Source organism: Accipiter gentilis, chromosome 30, assembly GCF_929443795.1.
Source record: "Accipiter gentilis chromosome 30, bAccGen1.1, whole genome shotgun sequence".
In the NCBI taxonomy this organism is placed as follows: Eukaryota; Metazoa; Chordata; class Aves; order Accipitriformes; family Accipitridae; genus Astur; species Astur gentilis.
The window spans coordinates 17,196,150-17,217,039 of NC_064909.1; the positions used below are offsets into that span (position 1 = coordinate 17,196,150).

A 20,890-nucleotide genomic window follows, 5' to 3' on the forward strand; every position below is an offset into this window, starting at 1 on the left:
GAACAGACAGACCCAAAACACAGTCATTTAAGCTGGACCCACATGAAAGCGCACCTACCAGATTTCAGCAAGGCACTGTAGACAACACTAAATACAAAACCAAAGATGCAACACAAAACCAGCTGTGCACAGAGACAAAACCACAAAGATAGCTAACCTGTACCTACATTTCAGAACATGCAAAGGTTTTAAACAGTATCGTTAACTGAGGTCTGCACATACAAAAGCAGCAATATGTTTTTATTGTACAGCAAATGTAAACAATGATAAGAGGAAGTTTCAAGTCTTTGGAAACTGTTGATCTCTCATAAATGCAGGAACAGACTTGGAGGGATGTCGTTCTGGTTTTCTCCTCTACTAAAATAACTTGTTTTTCTAGGACACTAATATATCTTTCAGAAAGATCTATGCATATTTTTTTAACTTAAGTAATAAACTCAAAAAAAGCTTTAGAATGTATTTTCACTGTACCATACCCATCTTTTGTCTTCCGTTTTGGCATCGTTTTTACACTTTGGAAAGCCATTTTAAAACCTGCAGCAGGCTTTCCCGCGTTTCCTCCTCGGCAACCTCACAAGGCTCTGACACTACCTACCATTTTGTCTGTTCCCACAAAGCTCTGCTCCTCAGAGACAAAGCACCCAAAGACTACGTTTTTTCTGAGCAAGGAAGCGCAGATACTGCAGCATCAGAAGTGACTCTCTTCAGAGCAGTCCTAAGGTAGAGTGATCTAGCGTGTACAGATAGGGGTCCTGTTTTTTTCTGAAGTTAACTGAGGGATTATCACGATTTGTTTTAAACACAAAGTCCTTACAGAGTAGTTCAAAGGGCACTACTGGATGTGAACAAAACTAACTCTTAAGTGTGAGTATTCACTACTGGCTCTCAGCTTGCTGAGTGCGATCTGCGGCCGCTTCCCGCCTCTCTCCTGAGGGAAAGGAGACGCAGGGCCCGGCGGCGGCAAGGCCAGGGCAAAGGCCTCGGGGCCGGCCGCCCTCCCGGGGCTGCCGGCGGTGGAAGAGGCCTGCCCGCGGTGCCGGCCCTGGGGAAGGTCAGCGGCGGTAGCGGGAACCCCCGAGCCGGCAGAGGAGGCGCCTTCGCTCCCCCGGCCCGTGTGTCACCATGCGGGACGGCCTCCCCGCCCCGCAAAGCAAACAGGCCGGGGAGCTTCCCCCGATGACTAACAGTTTCTCCTCGACGGTGGGGGCGGCCGTCCCTCGGTTCCCCGACGACGACCCCATCCCACCGCCCCTCCGGCGCGGGCAAGACGGTTTCACAGCCCCTTTACCGGGACCGACCGCACCTCAGGGCGACCCTCACCCTCTCCCTCCCACCCCTCAGGGGCCGCTGCTCTCCCTCCCCAGCCCTGCGGAAGAGGCTGTATTCGGGCCGGGCCGGGAGGGGAGCGGGGAGCCGCCCTGCCCCATCCAGTTTCGCCCAGGTGCAGGGGGAGGGGGCGGCGGTTTAACATCGCTGCCCGGCCGGCCCGGGAGGAGGAGGAGCCGCTGCCACCGCCCCCTGCGCGTCCCAGGTGTAACCGGAGCCGGGAGGGCGCGGCACAGCCACCACCACCTGCGGAACCTGTCGGGCGGCTCCACATCGGTTCTCCGCCGCGCACGCATCGCTCCGGTCTCCTCCGCCCGCGCCTCGGAGGACTTTGCCTCGGAAGACTTTTCTCCCTACCGCGGTCTCTGCGCGCCCCGCCGCCGGCCCGAACTATGAAGCCGCTCTGCGGGGCTGCGCTCCTGCTGCTGCTCTGCGCCGTCGCCTGCGCTCAACAGACCCGTGAGTACCCGCACCTCTCTGTCCGCCCTGCACACCCCCCCACATACCCCCAACCTGGCTCCCCCGCTCTGTGACCCCCCTCTTCCCTCACCCTCCGCCGCCCGCCGAGCCGCCCCGCCGGGCGTCCCGCTCCTCACGGCGCCACAAAATGGCGCCCCCTCTCCGCCGGGGGCGCGGGCCCGTTGGCAGGCGGGGAGGGGCCGCCCCGCGGGCGGGAAGGTGAGGAGAGGGGGCAGGGGCGCCCGCCCGCTCGCTCTCCGCGTCCCTTTGTCCGCGGCCGGAGGGGCCCGGCAGCCCCTGGGAAGGGCCCTCGGGGTGCCAGTACGTCGGGGTGGGAGTTCTCGCCTTTCCCTAGGGAAGGGCGGGTGGTGAGGTGGGAAGCGGTGGGGCTGCGGTCGGTGAGGGGCCGCCATTGTCTCTCTTTCCCGCCCGCGGAGCCCCGTGTGGTGATGCCCCCGGGTGCCCGGCTACCTCCCTGGGGGTATGCGCGCCCACAGCCGCCCTTCTCTTTCAGCGTGCATCTGCAAGACGAACAAGCGTGTCACCAACTGCAGGTTGCTTGAGGGCGTCTGCTGGTGCGACTCGGTCGGCTCCGGCGGGTCTGCGAATGTGAACTGCGACACTTGTGAGTAAAGCACGCGTGTCGGCTGCGCTTGGCCTGGGTGTGCTCTCTGGTAGGCAGCGGCGAGGAAAAGTGCCAACTAAACTCGAGGGAATATGTGAAAATGACCGTGGGGTTTCCGGGGAAGAGTGGTAGCAAGGAAGGAAGGCTTCTTCCTGGTCTTCCAGGTCAACTGGCGATGGAAGATAAGTGTTTAGGATTTCTCCTGCGTAGCTTGTGTGGATGTGTGTACGCTTGTACTGATGCAGGCTCCCCCATCCTCCTTAATATTCAGTCTCTAATGGTAAGGGTTTCCTCGTAAGGTTAATTTTTAGTTTCCTTCTAAGCACATATCACATCTTCCTACAAATCTAGAGGTGAAAGAGCCTTGTATTGGGACCTTACTCTCGGTTTGAGCTCAGCTAAGCTGTAAATGATTCTCTGGCTGAACGAAATTGAAGGTGGCTGGACTTCTTGTGCATTTGGCTTCAGAAGCTGACGTACCACAGTTGTGTTGACTTCCTGCACCACCTATGTGTTAGGGACCTGCTCTTCCTCGTAATGACTTTAAATCTACTTGCTTCTGATGTAACCTTGTGTTTTTACAGACCGATAACTCTGTTTTGAACTTGCTGCATAATGTGACTTTCTGGTTATTTTTAGTAACTTCAAAATGCCTGTTGATGAAAGCAGAAATGACAGGCTCAAAATCAGGTCGTCGTGAGAAACCAAAAGATGCATTTGAAGATACTGATGGCCTTTATGATCCTGAGTGTGAAAGTACTGGTGTTTTCAAGGCAAAGCAGTGCAATGGAAGCACCTGTTGGTGCGTGAATACGGCTGGTGTAAGAAGAACTGACAAACATGATGCAGACTTGAAGTGCAGTCAATTAGTCAGAACGACGTAAGTCTTTCAACAGTGTGTGCTGTGACATGAAAACACTCCTGTATTAGGTTCTGCGTTATAGAGGATTTACATGTATTAAAGATGCGCTGGGGATGAATGAGGATGGAGCAATAAATGCTCATTTATTGCTGCTTTTTTTTTTTTTTCTTCAGTAACAAGGAGACATTGAAGGGTTTTGGAGGGGGGTTTCTTTGGTTTTTTTCCTCTCACTGCTCTGTTTTTTTCCTGGGGGTTAGATTTTTAGTATGCATTGTTATATGTATGTCCTTTAAGAATATTCATTGTACTTGCCTATTACTTCAGGTGGATCATCATTGAAATGAAACATGCTGAAAGAAATGCTCCCCTGAACACTGAATCTTTAAAGAAGTAAGTGATGATAATGTCATGACAATGTCTGCATGTGCTACTAGATATCTTGTGTACACAGTGAAGCGTTTAAAAGCATTGTCAAACCTGTGAACTCATTTATAAGACATCTTAGAAGTGACCTACAGATCCTTCATAGAATTGCTTTAATTTTTATTGGAAATAAATTAACTGCCAATAAGATGAATTTCCATTTAAAAATGACCACTACTTTTCTTATCAAGTCAATATACTGAAGGAAATGGAAGTTAATAAGGTGAAACTGCCCAAAAAATAAACTGTCTGAGATGGTGGAGGGACTTCATAGAAGCAGCATGAGAAGAACGATGGTTTAGCTATTTTTTGGCTAAAATAAAATCCTACTTCTCTCTGTCAGAGGTCATATAGCAAGAAAAATGTGCTTGTAGATATGAGACACCCCCGCAAACAAACAAATGGTGCTACTTTCTAGCTCCTCATCTGAACTCAAAACTGTTCAAACCCTTCTCTCTAACACTGCACTGATGTATGTATGTATTTTTTAGTAAGTGTGTCTTTGCTGTTAGGATTTCACAGAGCTCGTAGTACAACTTAATAATGGGAGTGTACTGAGTTTGGTTGGGATAGATTTAACTTTCTTGGTAGCAGTCGGTATGGTGCTGTGTTTTAGACTGGTGACCAAAACAGTGTTTGTAAATCACCAATGTTTTAGCTGTTGCTGAACAGTGCTTCTATAGCGTCGAGGCTGCCTCAGACTCTGCTGCCCCAGTGAGTAGGTTGGGGGTGGGCAAGCAGTTGTAGGGAGGAGACACAGCAGAGAGAGCTGACCAGACTCGACCAGAGATACCCCATATTGTATAATGTCGTGCTCAGCAATAACTCTGGGGGGAACTTTTTCTCAAGTAGTCATTGCTCGGAGATTGGCTGGGCATAGGTCTGCTAGTGATGAGTGACTGCTTTTGCATCACTTTCCCCCACCCAACGCTTTCACTTATTAAGCTGTCTTTATCTTGACCCGTGAGGTTGGTTGGTTGGTTTTCTTACTTTTACTCTTCTCATTCTCTTCCCGATCCTGCTAGGGGGAAGTGAGTGAGAGACTAAGTGGGGGTTTAGCTGCCAGCTGGGGTCAACCCACCATAGAAAGACTGCAGGAAAAAAATCCAATTATACTAGCATTCCCTGCTTCTGAAAATAGATGTGTAAAAATAGTACTGTTTTTAACAGCTGTGGTTTTAATGTCTCTGCAGATTCTTCAAGGAAACAATTACCAATCGTTATATGCTGGATGGGCGCTATATAAGTAGTGTTCTGGTAAGAGGCACATAATTTTTAGTAAAGGATCAGAATTTTATTTTGTTGTGAATAACTTTGAAAACTCATTTGACTAATGCAGTACAGTATGAGTCTTACAGTAAGCTCTCAAAATAGTGTCACTTACTGAGCAGCTAGCAAATAGCTGTATCTGAACTGAAATACTGAGAAATTACATATTGCTCTCCTCAGTCTATAGATGAATTCTTGCTTTGCTTCACTAAAAAGTGGAATTTGAATCATGCTGTAAGCAGTTGGCTTGAGAACAAGTACCAGAAACTTGATTCAGGATGTGAGTTCTCAATTTGGATCATAGTATTTTGCTGTGTATTTGATAGTTGGATTTAAACTATCTCCTTTTTAATACCATACTATATTTTTTGCAGTATGAAGAACCTTACATTACTATTGATTTGAAGCAAAATTCCTCAGAGAAATCTTCTGGAGATGTCGATATAGCTGATGTGGCCTACTACTTCGAAAAAGATGTAAGTGTGTCATGAGTAAAGACTGCCAAAGACTAGATGTGTGTATTGTATTGCATTCAGGAGTTTTAAATGTGTACTGCCTAAAGCAAGATGAATTATTGCAGTGCCTAGCTGAACGCCTATTACAATGTGAACTAGCAATTCTCTTTTTTCCTATCTGTTCTTAGGTAAAAGGTGACTCCATCTTTCATAACAACAGACTAAATGTCAGCATTGATAATGAAATACTGCGTTTTGAGAAGACAGTGGTCTACTACGTTGATGAAATAGCCCCGGAGTTTTCCATGAAGTCTCTGACTCCTGGCCTCATTGCTGTCATTGTAGTAGTAATAGTAGCAATAGTTGCTGCAATTGTTGTTCTGGTAAGTTCTAACAAAGCTGCCAAGCAGAATGGGTAATAGTGTAATTTGGGAAATAACAACATACCACGGTAATTGGACTCTGATAGAAACTGGCTGCTTTTTTGAGACTTGGGAGGTGGGAAAGAGGTGGTGGACATACCATCAGTGTTTCAGGTTATGACTGAAGGGTGTTGTGTGGAAAACAGAAGCATTACGAAAAACTCATTGAGGTGAAGAAAGTACCTGTCTTGCTTTCTGATTTAGAGTAGTTGAGTGACAGACAGCCCTTTGTGTGCGTACGTTGTTTTGGAAGCATGGGAAAGGGACAGCTTCAAGTTTGGAGTTCTAAAGTCACAACCAGATAAAGTCAAGACTTAAATAAAACTTCACAATTATTCTGTCCTTCTCGTGCAGGTCTTCACAAGGAGGAGGAAAGGGAAGTACGTGAAAGCAGAGGTAATTAATTTCTGTTTATGGTGAATGTGCGGGGAGGAGGTTGGCCAGAATCCAGTAACTCCTGAGTTTGTTGCAGGTTAAAAGCTTGCTTCAGGTGCTTCAGATGTGTTCAACGAAACTGAAAGTATTCACATTCTGTAACTGGTTTGCATATCTATGTAGTTCACCATCTTTGTTCTGCACTAGTTTCAAAGGCAACTGGTGATCTGCCTTTCCTGGGGTGGAGGGGGGTGCTGACAGCAACTACTCTTTTTACGTATCTATAGCAAAGGCTATACATTCCACAGGAAATAGTGATAGTCTTGTTCTGTCATGAAGACCTTTACTTGAGGTATTTGCATGGAGCTTGCAGTTTCTATTGAAGAATTACTTTCCAATGGAATAGTAACAAGTGGTATTAGTGCACGTGGTGCTTCACCCCAAGTGTAGAGCCTTTTGTAAAGGAATCCAAAGGGTGTTGTAGCTAAATAGTGAGGTCTCCTCCCTGCACACACCCCAGAGTGCTGTGGGTTTTTTTTTATTAATTAAAAAAAAAAAAAGGCCGAAGTGTTATAGTGGTCCTTGAGTGTTTGATTCTGTTAGTGTTACGTCAAACCCCTTTGCTAATGAATATCTGGGTTGTTAAGTCCTATTGACTTCTTGGGTTTCATGTTGAAGTAGTACAATGTTGATCTCCCTCTACCTCCTCCCCTCCAGGTAAAGGAAATGAACGAAATGCATAGAGGACTGAATGCATAACTAAATCAGCTGAAGATGGAGTAAGATTCAAACAAGAAAACAACAGAAACATTGGAGGCATGGATCTTAACTCTTAAGAGATTCTTCCTGAAAGGGAGACAATTGTGCTCGCTTAGTGATTGTTAAAACTCTTAACAGCCAAGACTGGTAACCATGCTACTACTTTTACTATTTGTTGAGAGTTAAATCTTAAATGCCCCATCTTGCTCAAGTTAAACTTAACTATTGCTCCCTGATTTAATTTTTTTTTTTGTCATGATGAAATGAGTTGACAACTGCTGTTACTAGGGTTTTGGAGCATATGTGCTTACAACAGTTATTTTACCCTTGTGGGAGGTTTATTGAAAATAATGATTTTTTTTAGCCATGTTGTAATGAGAGTGTCTCCTGTATAACTGAACATGATGTTTTTATGGCTGTGTGTACATATTTGAAGTTGGTCCTGGTGTTTTTTATGACTTAATAAAACTTTGAAACAGGCTTCTAATTCTTCCATGTTGATGATGATCTGCAAGCTACTATGCTTAAAAATTCAGCAGTATAATATTTCCTTAAAGCAAGCAACCTCAGAACAGGTGAAAATATTCTAGAACTCCAATTAACAAAGTTGTATTACCCATCTAATATATCACTACTATGATACTTTTTTTCTTAAAGCTGTGAGAAGTATGCTTTATCCTATTTTCCACTCTTAATGTGCACCAGGAGTAAAATGATAAAATACAGCTTGTTTGTATAAAACAGAAACATGCTGTGAATGTAGCAATTTCAGGAATGCATAGACTGCTCTTTCAAATGCTATGTAAGTATTTATAATAAAACAAGCCTTTAATCTAGAACATCTCTGGTGTAGGCTTGGGGGTGGGTAGACTTGGCATCTGGTGGTGGAGCTGGGGAAGAGCTATTACACCATTACTGTGATTTGCATAGCTATCCATTGCAAAGTTGTTGCACAGCTAGAATATTTTTCTGCTGTTACTAGTGTTTACTGTTGCAGAGCCTGACCAAACTTTATGTGGGCTATCTACCTCCCAGAGCTTTGGATAAAAGAGCTTGCCTTGGCCGTCAGTAATCTATGTAATGATAATGGCTAGCAAGTAAACATGTGTAGTCTGTCCAGCATATCTGATTTATAAAGGAAATGCTGTAACTCCTGTTGCCAAAGAAATAATGAGATACAAGATAAGGAACTGAATGACACGTCTTATTACTAATGCGGTGTTACTTTTGAACCCCCCCCGCCTAAAACAGGAAAAGTACAATAAACTACTGAGAGGATATTCTACATACCATGTTCATAAAATTAAATGTGAAACACACCCCATTAGAGGGCTTGTGTGCTTCTGCTAAATACAATAGGGATGTTGTTGCTGGACTGCGTTGAATCTATCTCTGATGTCATGGGTCACCAGTATACCTGCTGCCTTTGGACAAGGTGGTTGCTGATGTGTGTGTTACTGTGTTGGGTGTTGAAATGCAGGTAGCGACTGTTCCTGTGGGTCTTCCAACTTGCAGTGCTATGAACTCAGGGGTGTGTGCTGAGCTGCTGCAGCCCTTGGGTTTTACTAAATTTCTCGAGTCTACAGCATGTTTTGGGAAGTGGAGGCGTGCATTTGCTCTGAGTTGCTGCTCCTGCTAAGCACAACAATCTTGGGGTAGGGAATTTACCGTAGTGCTTTGCAGGCTTTTCAGGTGCTTTTTCAGTGACAGCTTCTGTAGGGCTGTTTCTCCCTCTGCCAAAATATGCCACTCCCTTTCTCCCCAGGTATGCAGGTCGTCTGCTGAGATATGATGAGTTTCATATGATTCTGTAAGCTGTTAAAGTCTAGTTTTCAGTAAGCTTACCTTTTGCTGAGTCATGTGTATTACTGTCTTCACCAGTTCTTCACTATCTCCACATCCTATAGTTTCTTAAAAGTTTACAATATGGTATCCTTGCCATTCTTTCTCCCCAAGATGATAATGCTATTGTTTCCTCTCCTCCTCCTCTTCCTACCTTCTCCATCCCCATTTCATACCTTGTTTTTGGCCTGTGGAATGGAAAGAGATGTCTGTGTTGTGGCTGGGCGGGAGCGACACATGTGCTGACTCGACAGGCTGGTGTGTACTTGCTGTGTGGCCTGGACCTTGTCCCAGTTGGTTTGTTTGAAAATCATTTTCTCCCTACTTTTCCCACAGTAGAGGAAGGCATTTAGATCCTTTTCAATTTCTTTACCTAATGGAGCTTTCCATGTTAGATACTTGTATGGGCTTACTATCTCTAATACAGCCTTCTTGTCAAATTTGACTGAAACTAGCCAAGGGGTTAGAAAACCACAAAGTTTACAGAAATTAATTCAAAAATAGAAGACAGTTTAACTAAATCCACAACTGAAAGGATTGTACTAGATCTGTCTCTAAACTCAGTTACTATGGTACAAACATTATGCTGCTCAGCTCTCAAAATGGTGGTCAATAATAGGTTTTTCCCTAGTTTCCTTTTCTAAATGGTTTTATTGACCTTTATATTGGCTTTTGGTTTGTTCCATTTACCAAACACTGCACTTGTGCAACAGCGCAGCTGCATAAAAGTGTGTATATATAGGGAAATGGAAAAGGATGAGGGGGGAAAGAGTTGAGGAACTAGTGTATCAGCATCCTGCAGCTTTATTGTGTTTTGTAGGGTTTTTTTATGGCTACAGGAGACTAATGTGCTGAAATAAAAAAAGCCACTATCAGTGCCAACTCTCCACATACGCATGTGATGTTTCTTCTCATGTATAGAGCAGCTTTGAACTGCTGGCAAAAATGATTGCTATTGAAAAATAATATGGTATTAAATAGCAAAATACTAAATGTTCTCTGTTTTAATACTTTGAAAGCATTCAGCAAAGTTAAAAAGTTTTCTGTAAAAGAAACAAACCAATAGAACTTAATAAAGAGTATTAGTCACTACATGCATTTTTGACAAGGTAAATATTTTAATCCATCTGCCTAATTCATTAACTTCCTTCCATGAAGGATCATGTTTTTTAAATCTAAAGTTCTACACAAAATTGCGATACCATGTTCCCTCTTTTTTGATGTAATGTCAATGGTGATACAGGATATGAAAGGTAGACTGAAGATTAGTTAAATAATTTGAGACTGAATAAATGAGATCTTTTGTTACAGAGAGGGGATAGACATAAACTGTACAAGAAACCCTAGTAAAAATATTTCTCTTAGTGCCTATGTATAACATGGGAAAATAGTGTTTGTATAGGCAGATGCAAATCTATTACTTCCTTATGAATTATTACACTAGCATATATATATTATTATTACTGCTGAGCAAAATTAAATAAATGTTTATACAAAGACAATGAGAGACTTTTTAGAAGAGGATATGCAAATAACATATTTGAGAAAGCATGACCAATAAGGTCTATGTAACTTTCTTCCAAAGATCCAAGTAATCCCTAAGCATAGTTTCCGAAACTACAAAATAAAAGGTTGGTGTTGGGTATGTAGGGCCTATTGACAGTAGCATGCTCATTACCCTCCTGAACAATCATAATTAGTTTGGTAAGAGAAGTAACATTGTTTGTGAACCATGTTTATTTATATCCTCTCCTGCTGGACTTTGATTGCTATAATATACAGTGACTTAGGATTACTGAGACTACTTGACATAGCCCAAAAAATATTCTTGAAAACTAAAAATGCCAGCAGCTTCACTGCCCCAACTTTACAACTGCTAGTTACTGAATTCTAGTAGTTCCCAGGAGAGGCTGCAGTCATATTACAAAGGTCTGTTGATGGTCATACGGGCAGTCAGGCACGCTGTAGGGGTAGCTCATATGTTGGGGATAGTTGGGCCCATCCTCACAGAGTTTTATGAACTTTGCTTAAATCTTTGTCCTCCTTGTCTTAGCAGTGACATGCAATGGTAGACATATGCAAGGGAGAGGGTAGTAGATAAAAAGGAAGTGGTGTGTAATGTTAGAGACAACACTTAATAGGTTACAGTATGTAAGAACTTCATACATGTAAGAAGTGGTCTTTTTCTCTAATAACCCCTAAATGCACTGCAGAACCTTTGCAGGTTCAGGTGCCTGCAAAGTAGAGGCATGGCTGTGCCGAACTGATCTGAGTGAAGAAAGCGCATGTGAGAAAGTTAAAAGGTCCTTTACAAGGCAACAGCCACATTTTCTGTTTTCAGTTACATTAACTAAATATTCTTATCTTGTTAATATTATCTTAAGTCTCTGCTGCATTATACATACATACCCACCAGTCTTAACACAAAATTTTCCAGTAACGTCCCTACCAACTCAAAAGCATTAGATCTGTCGCTGATCGCACACTTGTGTACTAATTAACCTTTCGTGAAAAAGGATTTTTTTTCTTTTTTTTTTTTTTCTGTAGAGAGGTTAAAGGACATCCACTTTCCTAACTGAAAAGCCATTGCAACTTTTCTGTATGTGCTAGTTATGCATAAGAAGGCAAGAAAAGTAATTAAGGTCTAGATTCGTATCCATTTTCCACCTGCCATGTGTGTAACAATTGCAGCCATCTTCTCATTCCGGTTGCTCCTGGTAGGCAAGGGAGAAAGCAGGAAGCACTCTGTTAGCAACAGCGCAGTGAAGCAACCAAGCCTGGTAACGGGGAGATGGTCCCCATTCGGAGTTAGACCTGGCAGAGACCAGCCTGTGCACCGAGCTGCCCTGGAAGAACAGATGGGGCAAAGAAAATGGCAGAAGCTCAGAGCAAAGGTCCAGTGATGTTTTGTGCAAGAGATGTCACAACAGAAACGTTTTTCACGGACTGCGGTCACCAGGCTAAAAGGTTAGCAGCCAGTTCAGGTGGTGACTTTCTGTAAATGGGAGCCTGCAGCTCAGAAGAACTGCCTTGAGCAAACTGCTGAATGAAAAGGTGTAACCAGCCCAGAGGAGAGAGAAGGAAGGGCTGCAACATGCAGCAATTACAGCTTAACAGACATTATCTCTTTTGAAGGTGGTAATGAGGTCCCTGGAGCCCACCTCCTCTCCAGCTGTTTGTACTGGACACTTTTTTTCCTTTTGTCCTATCTTCTGCCTTATCTGTAGTCATCGATATGTACAAAGACAAGCACTCCCAGCAATTTGGAATGTGTATTTTGGGCTGACCTGGTATTATTACCTCTTGGCAAGGTTGCCTGACATTATGAGTGCCTTCAGAAGGTTATGTGTTTGCTAAATTACAATTATTCAGGATGAATTTTCCTATATGAGTACGGCCGCAAGCAAACACTTTTGGTGGAGAGAAGTATCAGACAAGATAATTTAGCTACTTCTGAAAATAAGGTTAGGAAAAGTACACTTACTCATACTGAAAATAAATCCAACTGCCCTGCCAGAGCGATGTCATTTTTACAACTATTATGGAGATAACAGGAAGATTTTAGGCAACTACAAAACTGTCAAAGCTCTAGTGATCTTATGCTTTGCTTCTTCCTTCCTAAGTCAAATGAAGGCAGATTGGACTTTTTTCCCCCAAGAACCGTCTGCAGTCCTTCAGTGTGTGCGTTTGCAAAAGGGCTTTAAAGGCCTTTTCTGGAAAAGCTGCATTACCTCAGAGGTACAGGACTGGGGTTTGGGTGGGGAAGGCTGAGGTGGGGACAGGCAGCCCAGGGTGACGCTGGGCAGGAACAGGGCAGAGGTGGGGATGCCAAAGCCTTCCCTGTGGAGGGACAGCCAGCACATGGCAACACCTTCAGACTGAGGTATCAGGGTGGCCCCAGTGGTAAAAGGATGGTTTAGTGTGAAAACCTGAAGTACTCCTCATGTGAACCTCTAAGGGCCTTTTGAAAAGCATCTATTGACACCAAGAAATATTAAAGATGAGCACAGTGATTCACCAAGTGGAAAGAACAGCGAAGTCAGGTGAGAAATGTAGGGAAAGAGGTCCCAAAAGCATGTCATAGCTAGCACCAGGGGTGGGCCAGGAAGAAGGAGGAAGGCTGGGAGATGAGATAGAAAATGCTGAGGTAACATAGGGTGGAATGGAGAGAAAAAGCAATGGGGTGCAGACAAGTGGATGTTCTGAAGCAGCCAGATGGACAAACTAGAAGAAGGGATAAGCATTTAGACAAGAAATGCTAAGGCATTTCTTCAATTCTAAGCTGTTTTGACTATCGATGATAAGGTGTAGACAACTGAATTGGGGTACAAGAATCATGATTTGGAACTGACTGGAAAAAGTGGTGCAAGACAAAACAAATTAAAAAAAACAACTTGATTTAGCTGATTAAACCTGGGTTTCCCATTCTTCTTAATCATCACTGAATGAAAGATTGTTAGAATATACCTATGCTGTTTCTATTCCTTTGTGTCTTTAGATCAAAAGGAAAAAAAATTGCATAGGACAGTGCAACCAAAAGGTGATGAAAAAGCAAAAAAATTAAGCACTTTGGGACCACACTGTAGCCAGAGCTCAGGATCCCTCCAAGCAGCACGGGTCAGACAGTGCCCTTTCTGTCCCTGAGCTGGGTGACCTCAGTGTGTACATGCGGGTCAGGTCTTCGGGTTATTTTGGCCATTAGCCACGTTGCTCCTCGCACTGTGTGGCAGGAGTGATCCCTGCCCTGTAAGGAGGGCGAGAGTGGCGTTCTCTTTGCCCAAGGTGGGACAGGGGGTCTCTGGACACCATTCCCGTTGTAAGCAGAGGAGGGCCCGTTACCTCAGAGACTTCTGCCTCAGGGGCAGTCCGAGCCAGGCTGTCACAGCAGTTGCCTTCTGGCAGCCTACGAAGCTCCTCAGCACGCTGAGCCCTGCGGGCCTTCACACCGCACACCTTCCTCCTCACCGAGTAACCCGAGCGACCACCTCAGCATGGCCGCCCCGGGCCTCCCATCCTCTTCTGGGCCGAGACCTTTGACGACTGCACGCCTGCGCGAACGAGGCCTAGCCTACTCCGGCTCTCACAGGAGATCGCCCCCAAACACGAAACCCCGATGGTCGCGTAGGTCTCGGCGACCCTCACCCGCCACCACCGAGAGGTGAGCGGCGGGCCCGGCGGCAGGCAGCGGCCCTTCACCGCCCCGCCGTTGCCATGGCAGCGCGCTGCGCGCGGGCGGGCGCACCCCTCCCTCTCCCACAAGGCAGGCGGCCACCCGCCATGTCCCGTCCGGGCGTCCAATAGCGGCGAGGAGGGGCGTGGCGCGCTGCTCAGGCCCCGCAGCGATTGGGTGCAGGCGCGCACGCCTGCGCGGTGGCGGGGGCGGAGGATCGGCGCGCGCGCGCGGCGGCCGCCGTTGGCGGGAGGCGGCGGCAGCAGCAGCAGCAGCAGCAGCAGCAGCAGCAGCAACAACTGCAACTGCAACTGCAACTATGGCGGTGGAGCCGCCGCGGGAGGTGGCGTGGCCGGAGGGCGCGGGGGCCGAGGCGGGCTTCGTGCGCGCCGTCCTGTCGCTGCCCGAGAAGCCCGACACCACCGTGCGGTTCTTCGAGCGCGGCGACTACTACACGGCGCACGGCGCGGACGCGCGGCTGGCCGCCCGCGAGCTTTTCCGCACCCGCGCCGTCATCCGCCAGTTGGCGGGGGCACCGGGTGGGTGCGGGGACGGGACCCGCGGGTCTGAGGGGAGGCGGGTTGGACTCGGCCTCCACCTCCCCGCCGGGGCCTCGCTGTGGATGAGCGGCGGGCGGCGGCGGGGCCCCCGGCCTCGGGTGGCCGGAGGGGAGCGGGGGTCTCGCCGTGGGTGCGGGGCCCCCGGCCTCGGGTGGCCGCAGGGGGGCGGGGGTCTCGCCGTGGGTGCCGGGGTCTGACAGGAGCGGCGTGTTCTCCAGGGCGAGGCCTCCCGGGGGTCACTCGGGTCGGGACGAGGCCTCTTTTCGCCTTCGGTCGCGGTATTTCGTGGCTACCTTGGGCTTAAGTTCTCTGTGGCGTCATTTTTATTTTTTTTTTTTCAAAGACCGGGGCCTTGTCAGGGCGAGAGAGCGTGAGGCGCTGCTGGTTTTTCCCCGCTCGAGGTCACCGTTAATCGGTGAGGCCTGCAGCACCCCGGGTGTTGGCTGAGAGCGAAGGCTGCGCTGCTACCTGCGGCTCTGCTCTGGGTCGGTGAGTGGGAAGGGAGGCATTAAGAGGTCTCTGGATTTTAATGTCCCCTCTGATTCATTGCAGCTTGGAAGCAGGCATAACTGAATGCAAATCTCTCTTCTTCAGCCTCTCGCAGCTTTGAAGTGATAATTAGTAGCCATTCTGAGTAGGACGTGTGTGACAGCTGTAGGTGTACAAACGTAGGAAGGTATCTACAGCAGAAAGCACGGTTCTCAGTGTGTGCTTCTTGTCACATAAGCTCATACTACAGGGCTGTCAGATGTGGATAGTTAGTTGAACACAACATGTTGCATAGGCTAACGGCAGTTAATAACATTTTTCCAGCGCGTTGCTAGATTTCCATTTGTGAAGATGATTGCGCGGTACTTTCTGTGATAACTGAGGACGGGGCTCGTGCAGTTCTGTGGTGCAGGTGATAGGTAAACAATGGCAATGTCATGCTTGACTAATGATGGCCTGCAGAAGTAAATAACATTTAATAATGTATTGCATAAGATTTTCTCTTCCATCCGCCCCCTGTCACTTTTTATTTGTTATCTCTTGGTATAAGACAGTGGAGCTTGCAAATGTTGGATGTAAGAGCGTCGGGATAAACTATCTTGTCAGAGGAGGCAAACCTCAGTATTATTCTTAATCTCAAGGAACATAATGTTGCAAAGTTACTGGCTCATACTTTGCAAAATAAACCTGTTTGTTATGGGTGAATTTTGTGTGTGTGTATGTAATGGCATTAAAAAGAGAATGACATTTTCATATGCATTTCATTTTCTGTTGCAAGTGATGAGCTAATACATCAAAACCCAAAAAAACCCCCGACGCCTTCCCCAAAACCCCAAGAAAACCTCATGAAAAAACAACTTGTGGAGAAGTTGTAGAGCTTAATGGTTTTAAGTGTAGAATTTGATATGTCTTCCAGACTAGAAACACATGCATGACTGTTATTTTTTATTTCATTTAAAAGTGATAATTTCACAGATGTAAGCCTGTGGCTGTCAGCTCTGGTTTTAAAACCTTTAAAGCCTTATCTATCTAGCATATCCAACTAAAAGTCAGCATAAAACTACATTTTTTTCGTTCAGGATGATTTAAAAGCACACGTGAGCTTCAGCTGCCTGTTGCTAGTGTATTACGTAGTCTCAGTTGAAAAAAAGAAAAATTGTAATTTGTTGGACAGTTCTTCACTTGGAAAGAGAGCCTAATTATGTGGAATTAGTTTTTTACCTGCTTCCAAAAAAAAGTCTTACTAGAGATTTGAGGAAAGAAGAGGAAAGAAAATGGGAAAAATCCTATTTAAAATAAACCCATAAGTTCTTATGGGTGTGGAAGTTCGCTGATTAACATCTTTCAGGTAAAGGGAGGAAGAGCCTCAAATGTGATAAAGGCAGGCTACTGAAAAGGGGGATGTGATAATCCCTATTTATCACTTGTGCTTACTTTATATGTCATCTAGCTCTCGTGTCTGGCACCAGTCTGAGCTAATTCCACTTGCTGATCTGGCAGGAAACTTGATATACCCCCCCAAACCCACAATTTGTTTCATAGTGGAATTATCTTATTCTGTGAGTAGGCTGCTGCCAGAGGTAGCATGGGAGGTGGGGAGGTAGAAGTGGTATTGCTCCTCTTGGCAGCTGTATGGAATTAAATTTGTTCAATTTATCATCTGCCTGTACCCTTATAGGGAGAGAAGCAAGAAGTCTGTCAATTAGGCACTTTCTAAGTTAGGTTTTAATGTAAACTTTTGAACTTCTTTGAGAATGTGTTGTTTTTACAGTATATATTGTGATAAATGGGAAATAGAAATGTCTTGGCATGTGTGTCTTGCCATCTTCTGAGTGCAAACAGGGTGACAGTCTGTCCTGTCAACAGAAGTGGCTTATCCTGGAAAGAAAAGATGTTACCCAGAAGGAAAACCTGTAGCAGACTTCCACCGCTCAGATTAAAATGTGTGAAACATTAATTAGAAAACCAAATCGAGAATATTGTAAGAAGGGAATTGTGAGAAGAACAGAGCTCTTCGTATATATGTATGTATAGATTTAGTGAAATTTGGAAATGAACTTTGTTTTTATTTGGATGGGGAGTATGCTTTCTTCATTCTTAATATTAACCAGTTGAAAGTTGTGGGTTTGTGTTGTTTCATGGATTTTACATGTTTGCTTCTTTGATACTAGAATAGTGTCCATCCTGAAGGCTGTTCTTGGTGATTTTGATTACAGAAAATAAACTTTATGAACACATTCAGGTATCTCATAATTTTCTTTTTTCCTTTTTTGTAGGAACTCAGAAGCTTGAGAGTGTTGTGCTTAGTAAAATGAACTTTGAATCTTTTGTGAGAGATCTGCTTCTGGTTCGTCATTACAGAGTTGAAGTTTACAAGAACAAAGCAGGGAGTAAATCTATCAAAGAAAATGACTGGTATTTAGCATACAAGGTACAATTTTCAACCTTTCTTTATGATGTGAGATGAAAGGAAAAAAACCCGTAACTCTTTCCCTGAGCTCCTCAGCTTGGAGGTTTGGGATTTTCAGGGACTGACATTGGTGGTATGGTGGTAAATCGTGTAGTCTGTTGAATGTGCCTGTATTTTCTACTGCTCTAAGGCTGGACAAACTTCTTCTGTACCTTTGCCATAGGTTGGGAAATAAAGGAAACCTAAAGTAGCTTACTTTGTGCAGATGATATGTAAAATTTTAATAGTTAAAAGAAATAGAACAGATGTATGTTTCATATTAATGGATTGTTCAGTACTTAGTTTTATCAGTTGTCCATTTTAAAGAAAAAAAAGTATGTGTGTATATGCACACTCTTTAAAAGTGTATTTCTTTTCTAAATAGGGTTCTCCAGGAAATCTTGCCCAGTTTGAGGAAGTTCTCTTTGCCAACAATGACATGTCAACAGCCATTGGGGTTGTGGGTGTTAAGCTGTCTACTACTGATGGACAAAGAGTGGTAGGAGTGGGGTATGTCGACGCTACGCTGAGAAAATTGAGTGTCTGTGAGTTTCCAGATAATGATCAGTTCTCAAACCTTGAAGCTCTACTGGTTCAACTAGGACCGAAGGAGTGTGTGCTACCGGGAGGAGAGACTGCAGGAGAAATGGGAAAACTACGACAAGTAAGGGAACCACTGTGGCTTACAGCTAGACAAAACTTTATCTAAAAGGCTGTAGTCTAGCCTATTAGCTAGGCTCCATGATTTAGAATCATAGAATCATTTAGGTTGGAAAAGACCTTCAAGATCAAGTCCAACCATCAACCATGCCCACTAAACCATGTCCTGAAGTACCCCGTCTACTCGCTTTTTTAATACTTCCAGGGATGGTGACTTAACCACTTCCCTGGGCAGCCTGTTCCAATGTCTGACAACCCTCTCAGTAAAAGATTTTTTCCTAATATACAACCTAAATCTCCCTTGCCACAACTGAGGCCATTTATGGAAAATGGAGCAGCAATATGTTAACTTGAAGTTTTAATTTACGCATTCAAAATGTATTACTTGACTGTTGACTTATTTGCATTTTAATCCGCAGAAGTTGTTCTAAATGTAAAATCTTGTCTGTCATTCTTCTCTCTGCAACCTAGCAGTAAATAAATCTCTTGTCAGGGTTTGTTTCTGTGGTGAACATCTGTGCCTTGAATATTGAAAGTAATTGATAACTCTGTGTGTTTATGGACAACAGGTCATTCAGAGGGGAGGAATCCTGATTACAGACAGGAAGAAGGCAGATTTCACAACAAAAGATATTGTTCAGGATCTCAATCGCTTGTTAAAATCAAAAAAAGAAGAACAAATGAATAGCGCAGCATTGCCAGAGATGGAAAAGCAGGTGAGCACAGAGCAAAGCTTAATGTGTTCCTGTTTTTTAGAAGGAGAGTGGTGTGTGCACCTGTTGTGAGCTGATCTCCTCTGTCCTCACTGGTCCTGTTTTATGCTGGATTCCCATACTTCTGGGAAAGTATATCGTACAACCTGTGGTATATTAAGCTACATTCTTGCTGAAGTTTTTCACAGTTCTGCTCAGCTTGAGCCTGTGTCAAAGTTTGATTCCAGGAGTACTGGAAAAGAAATGAGAAAACCCCTCACTTACCTCTTTTAAAGTAGTAAACTCCGGTAAGCAAATAGGCTGTGCACAAGAGGTGTTTCCTATGCATAATCTATCTGGCCTAAGGACTGAAGTACAATACTTCAATTATTTTGCATGACAGGAAAATTAGTATTTGAAAACAGAGTAATGTTTATGATAATATTTTTGTGTTTTGTATCATCTTGCGGCTCAAGCATATGATTTAGTGCCTGCATGTGAACTGAACATGTTTGTTCTTAGCTGCAAACAAGAGGTAATTTGCTTGAGAGAAACATGTTTTAAAATGCTCTACACTGCTAATGCTCACTGCAGGTGTAAGGTACAGGGTTATTCTCCCTTAATGTGTGATTTCATAACAGGTTAAAATTGTCTGAAGTGTGTTGCAGCTGAACAAGTCAGTCATTGCTGCCTCTCTTTTGTGCTGGCACTAGCGTTTGTAATGTCATGCAGTGAGTCAGATCAGATCCTTGTTCTGGCTGAAAACTAACCCTGAAACCATGTCCTGAGATGATCCATGATACCTCATTTATCTGCAATAACTTGTTTGTGTTCCTGAGCCAGAAACATCCTGATAACAGCTCTGGAAAACTGGCAAGGTGTGCACTTCACATTTTGTTTATCAGATTATGCAAATGTCTAGTTCATTGTTCTTGCACCTACCTAGAAAGATGCTGCAGTGCCATAAAATGTCCCTATGAAAATGAAGTCTTGACAAACAGGATGAGTCTCTGATAGGCCTGCTGGAATTGACATGGCTCAAAGTATTTCCTGATAATAACTTTCTAGGGGCATTTAACAAATACTTCCCATTTCAGGAGTGTTTCTAACCAGAATGTGGTGTGTTCGTTTTTTTTTTTGGTTTTTTTTTTTTTTTTTAAACTTCAGGTTGCTGTTTCATCTTTGTCGGCCATTATCAAGTTTTTAGAGTTGCTGTCAGATGAATCTAATTTTGGACAATTTGAACTGACTACTTTTGATCTTAGTCAATATATGGTTCTAGATAATGCAGCTGTTCAAGCCCTCAACCTTTTTCAGGTAGGAAATGCACACTTGAATGGATAAGTGTTTTGCAATATACTTATTTAGCTGCTTGGTAAGTAGCCTGACTGCCCAATCACAGCTCCCCAGATCCCGATTAATAGCAACTTCTACATTTTTAGATTTGTTTTCAGCTACTCCTGTACAGTGTGTGTTTAAACACTGTTAGCCACTATTACCACCTTTCTGGTTTTGTATTTTGTTAGTTTACTTTGAATGTAGAAGAGAAGATTGCCAAGGAGGTAGAAGGAGGCCACAAACAAGCGTCTCTGTGGAATGCAGACATGGGAAGAGCTGTAGAAGTACCTCATGGTTGTAGCTGCTGAGCAGTGGTGGGAATGCTTTGTTTTTCCTTGGTTATAGTCAGAGAAGTTCACGTCTCCTGTGGCAGGAGCAGACTTGGAGTGTGAGAGGGGAGGAGAGTTCTGGAGTTTTGTGGTACGATAGGGAACTCCAAAGCACAGTTGCTTTATACAGTAGTGCTGGTTTGGGGAAAGAGAATAGAAGCCTGTGTTAGATGGTATTAGGGGAACAGGAAGCATATGGCAGGAGCACTGCTGTTGGTGATGGAAGGGAAAGTCTGGCTGCAGCAAGTAGGGCAATGAACAGGACAGTACATAAGAACATTCTGAAAGCACTGTGGCATGCTAACTGGCCAGTGTAAATTTCACCTTTACACACATTTTCTACAAATCCAAGCAGGTTACCAGTCTCCTCCATACCTCCTACCATT

At 44.5% G+C, this 20,890-nt stretch overlaps 2 protein-coding genes across 2 annotated transcripts in view; both read left to right on the forward strand.

Moving 5' to 3' along the window:
* The first annotated feature begins 1,436 nt into the window (after positions 1-1,436).
* Positions 1,437-7,455, forward strand: EPCAM (epithelial cell adhesion molecule). The gene is made up of 9 exons (XM_049833923.1): positions 1,437-1,785; positions 2,300-2,410; positions 3,050-3,290; positions 3,597-3,662; positions 4,889-4,952; positions 5,339-5,440; positions 5,608-5,802; positions 6,196-6,237; positions 6,934-7,455. The coding sequence occupies exons 1-9, from the start codon at positions 1,719-1,721 to the stop codon at positions 6,973-6,975; spliced, it is 930 nt and encodes a 309-aa protein (XP_049689880.1). The 5' UTR covers positions 1,437-1,718; the 3' UTR covers positions 6,976-7,455.
* A 6,847-nt stretch (positions 7,456-14,302) lies between these two features.
* MSH2 (mutS homolog 2) overlaps positions 14,303-20,890 on the forward strand; it is a 55,608-nt gene continuing 49,020 nt past the window's right edge. The window contains exons 1-5 of the mRNA XM_049833842.1: positions 14,303-14,526; positions 17,313-17,467; positions 17,871-18,149; positions 18,715-18,861; positions 20,005-20,154. Of these exons, the coding sequence (XP_049689799.1) occupies positions 14,307-14,526; positions 17,313-17,467; positions 17,871-18,149; positions 18,715-18,861; positions 20,005-20,154 (951 nt within the window). The 5' untranslated portion in view covers positions 14,303-14,306. The remainder of the gene's footprint in view (positions 14,527-17,312; positions 17,468-17,870; positions 18,150-18,714; positions 18,862-20,004; positions 20,155-20,890) is intronic.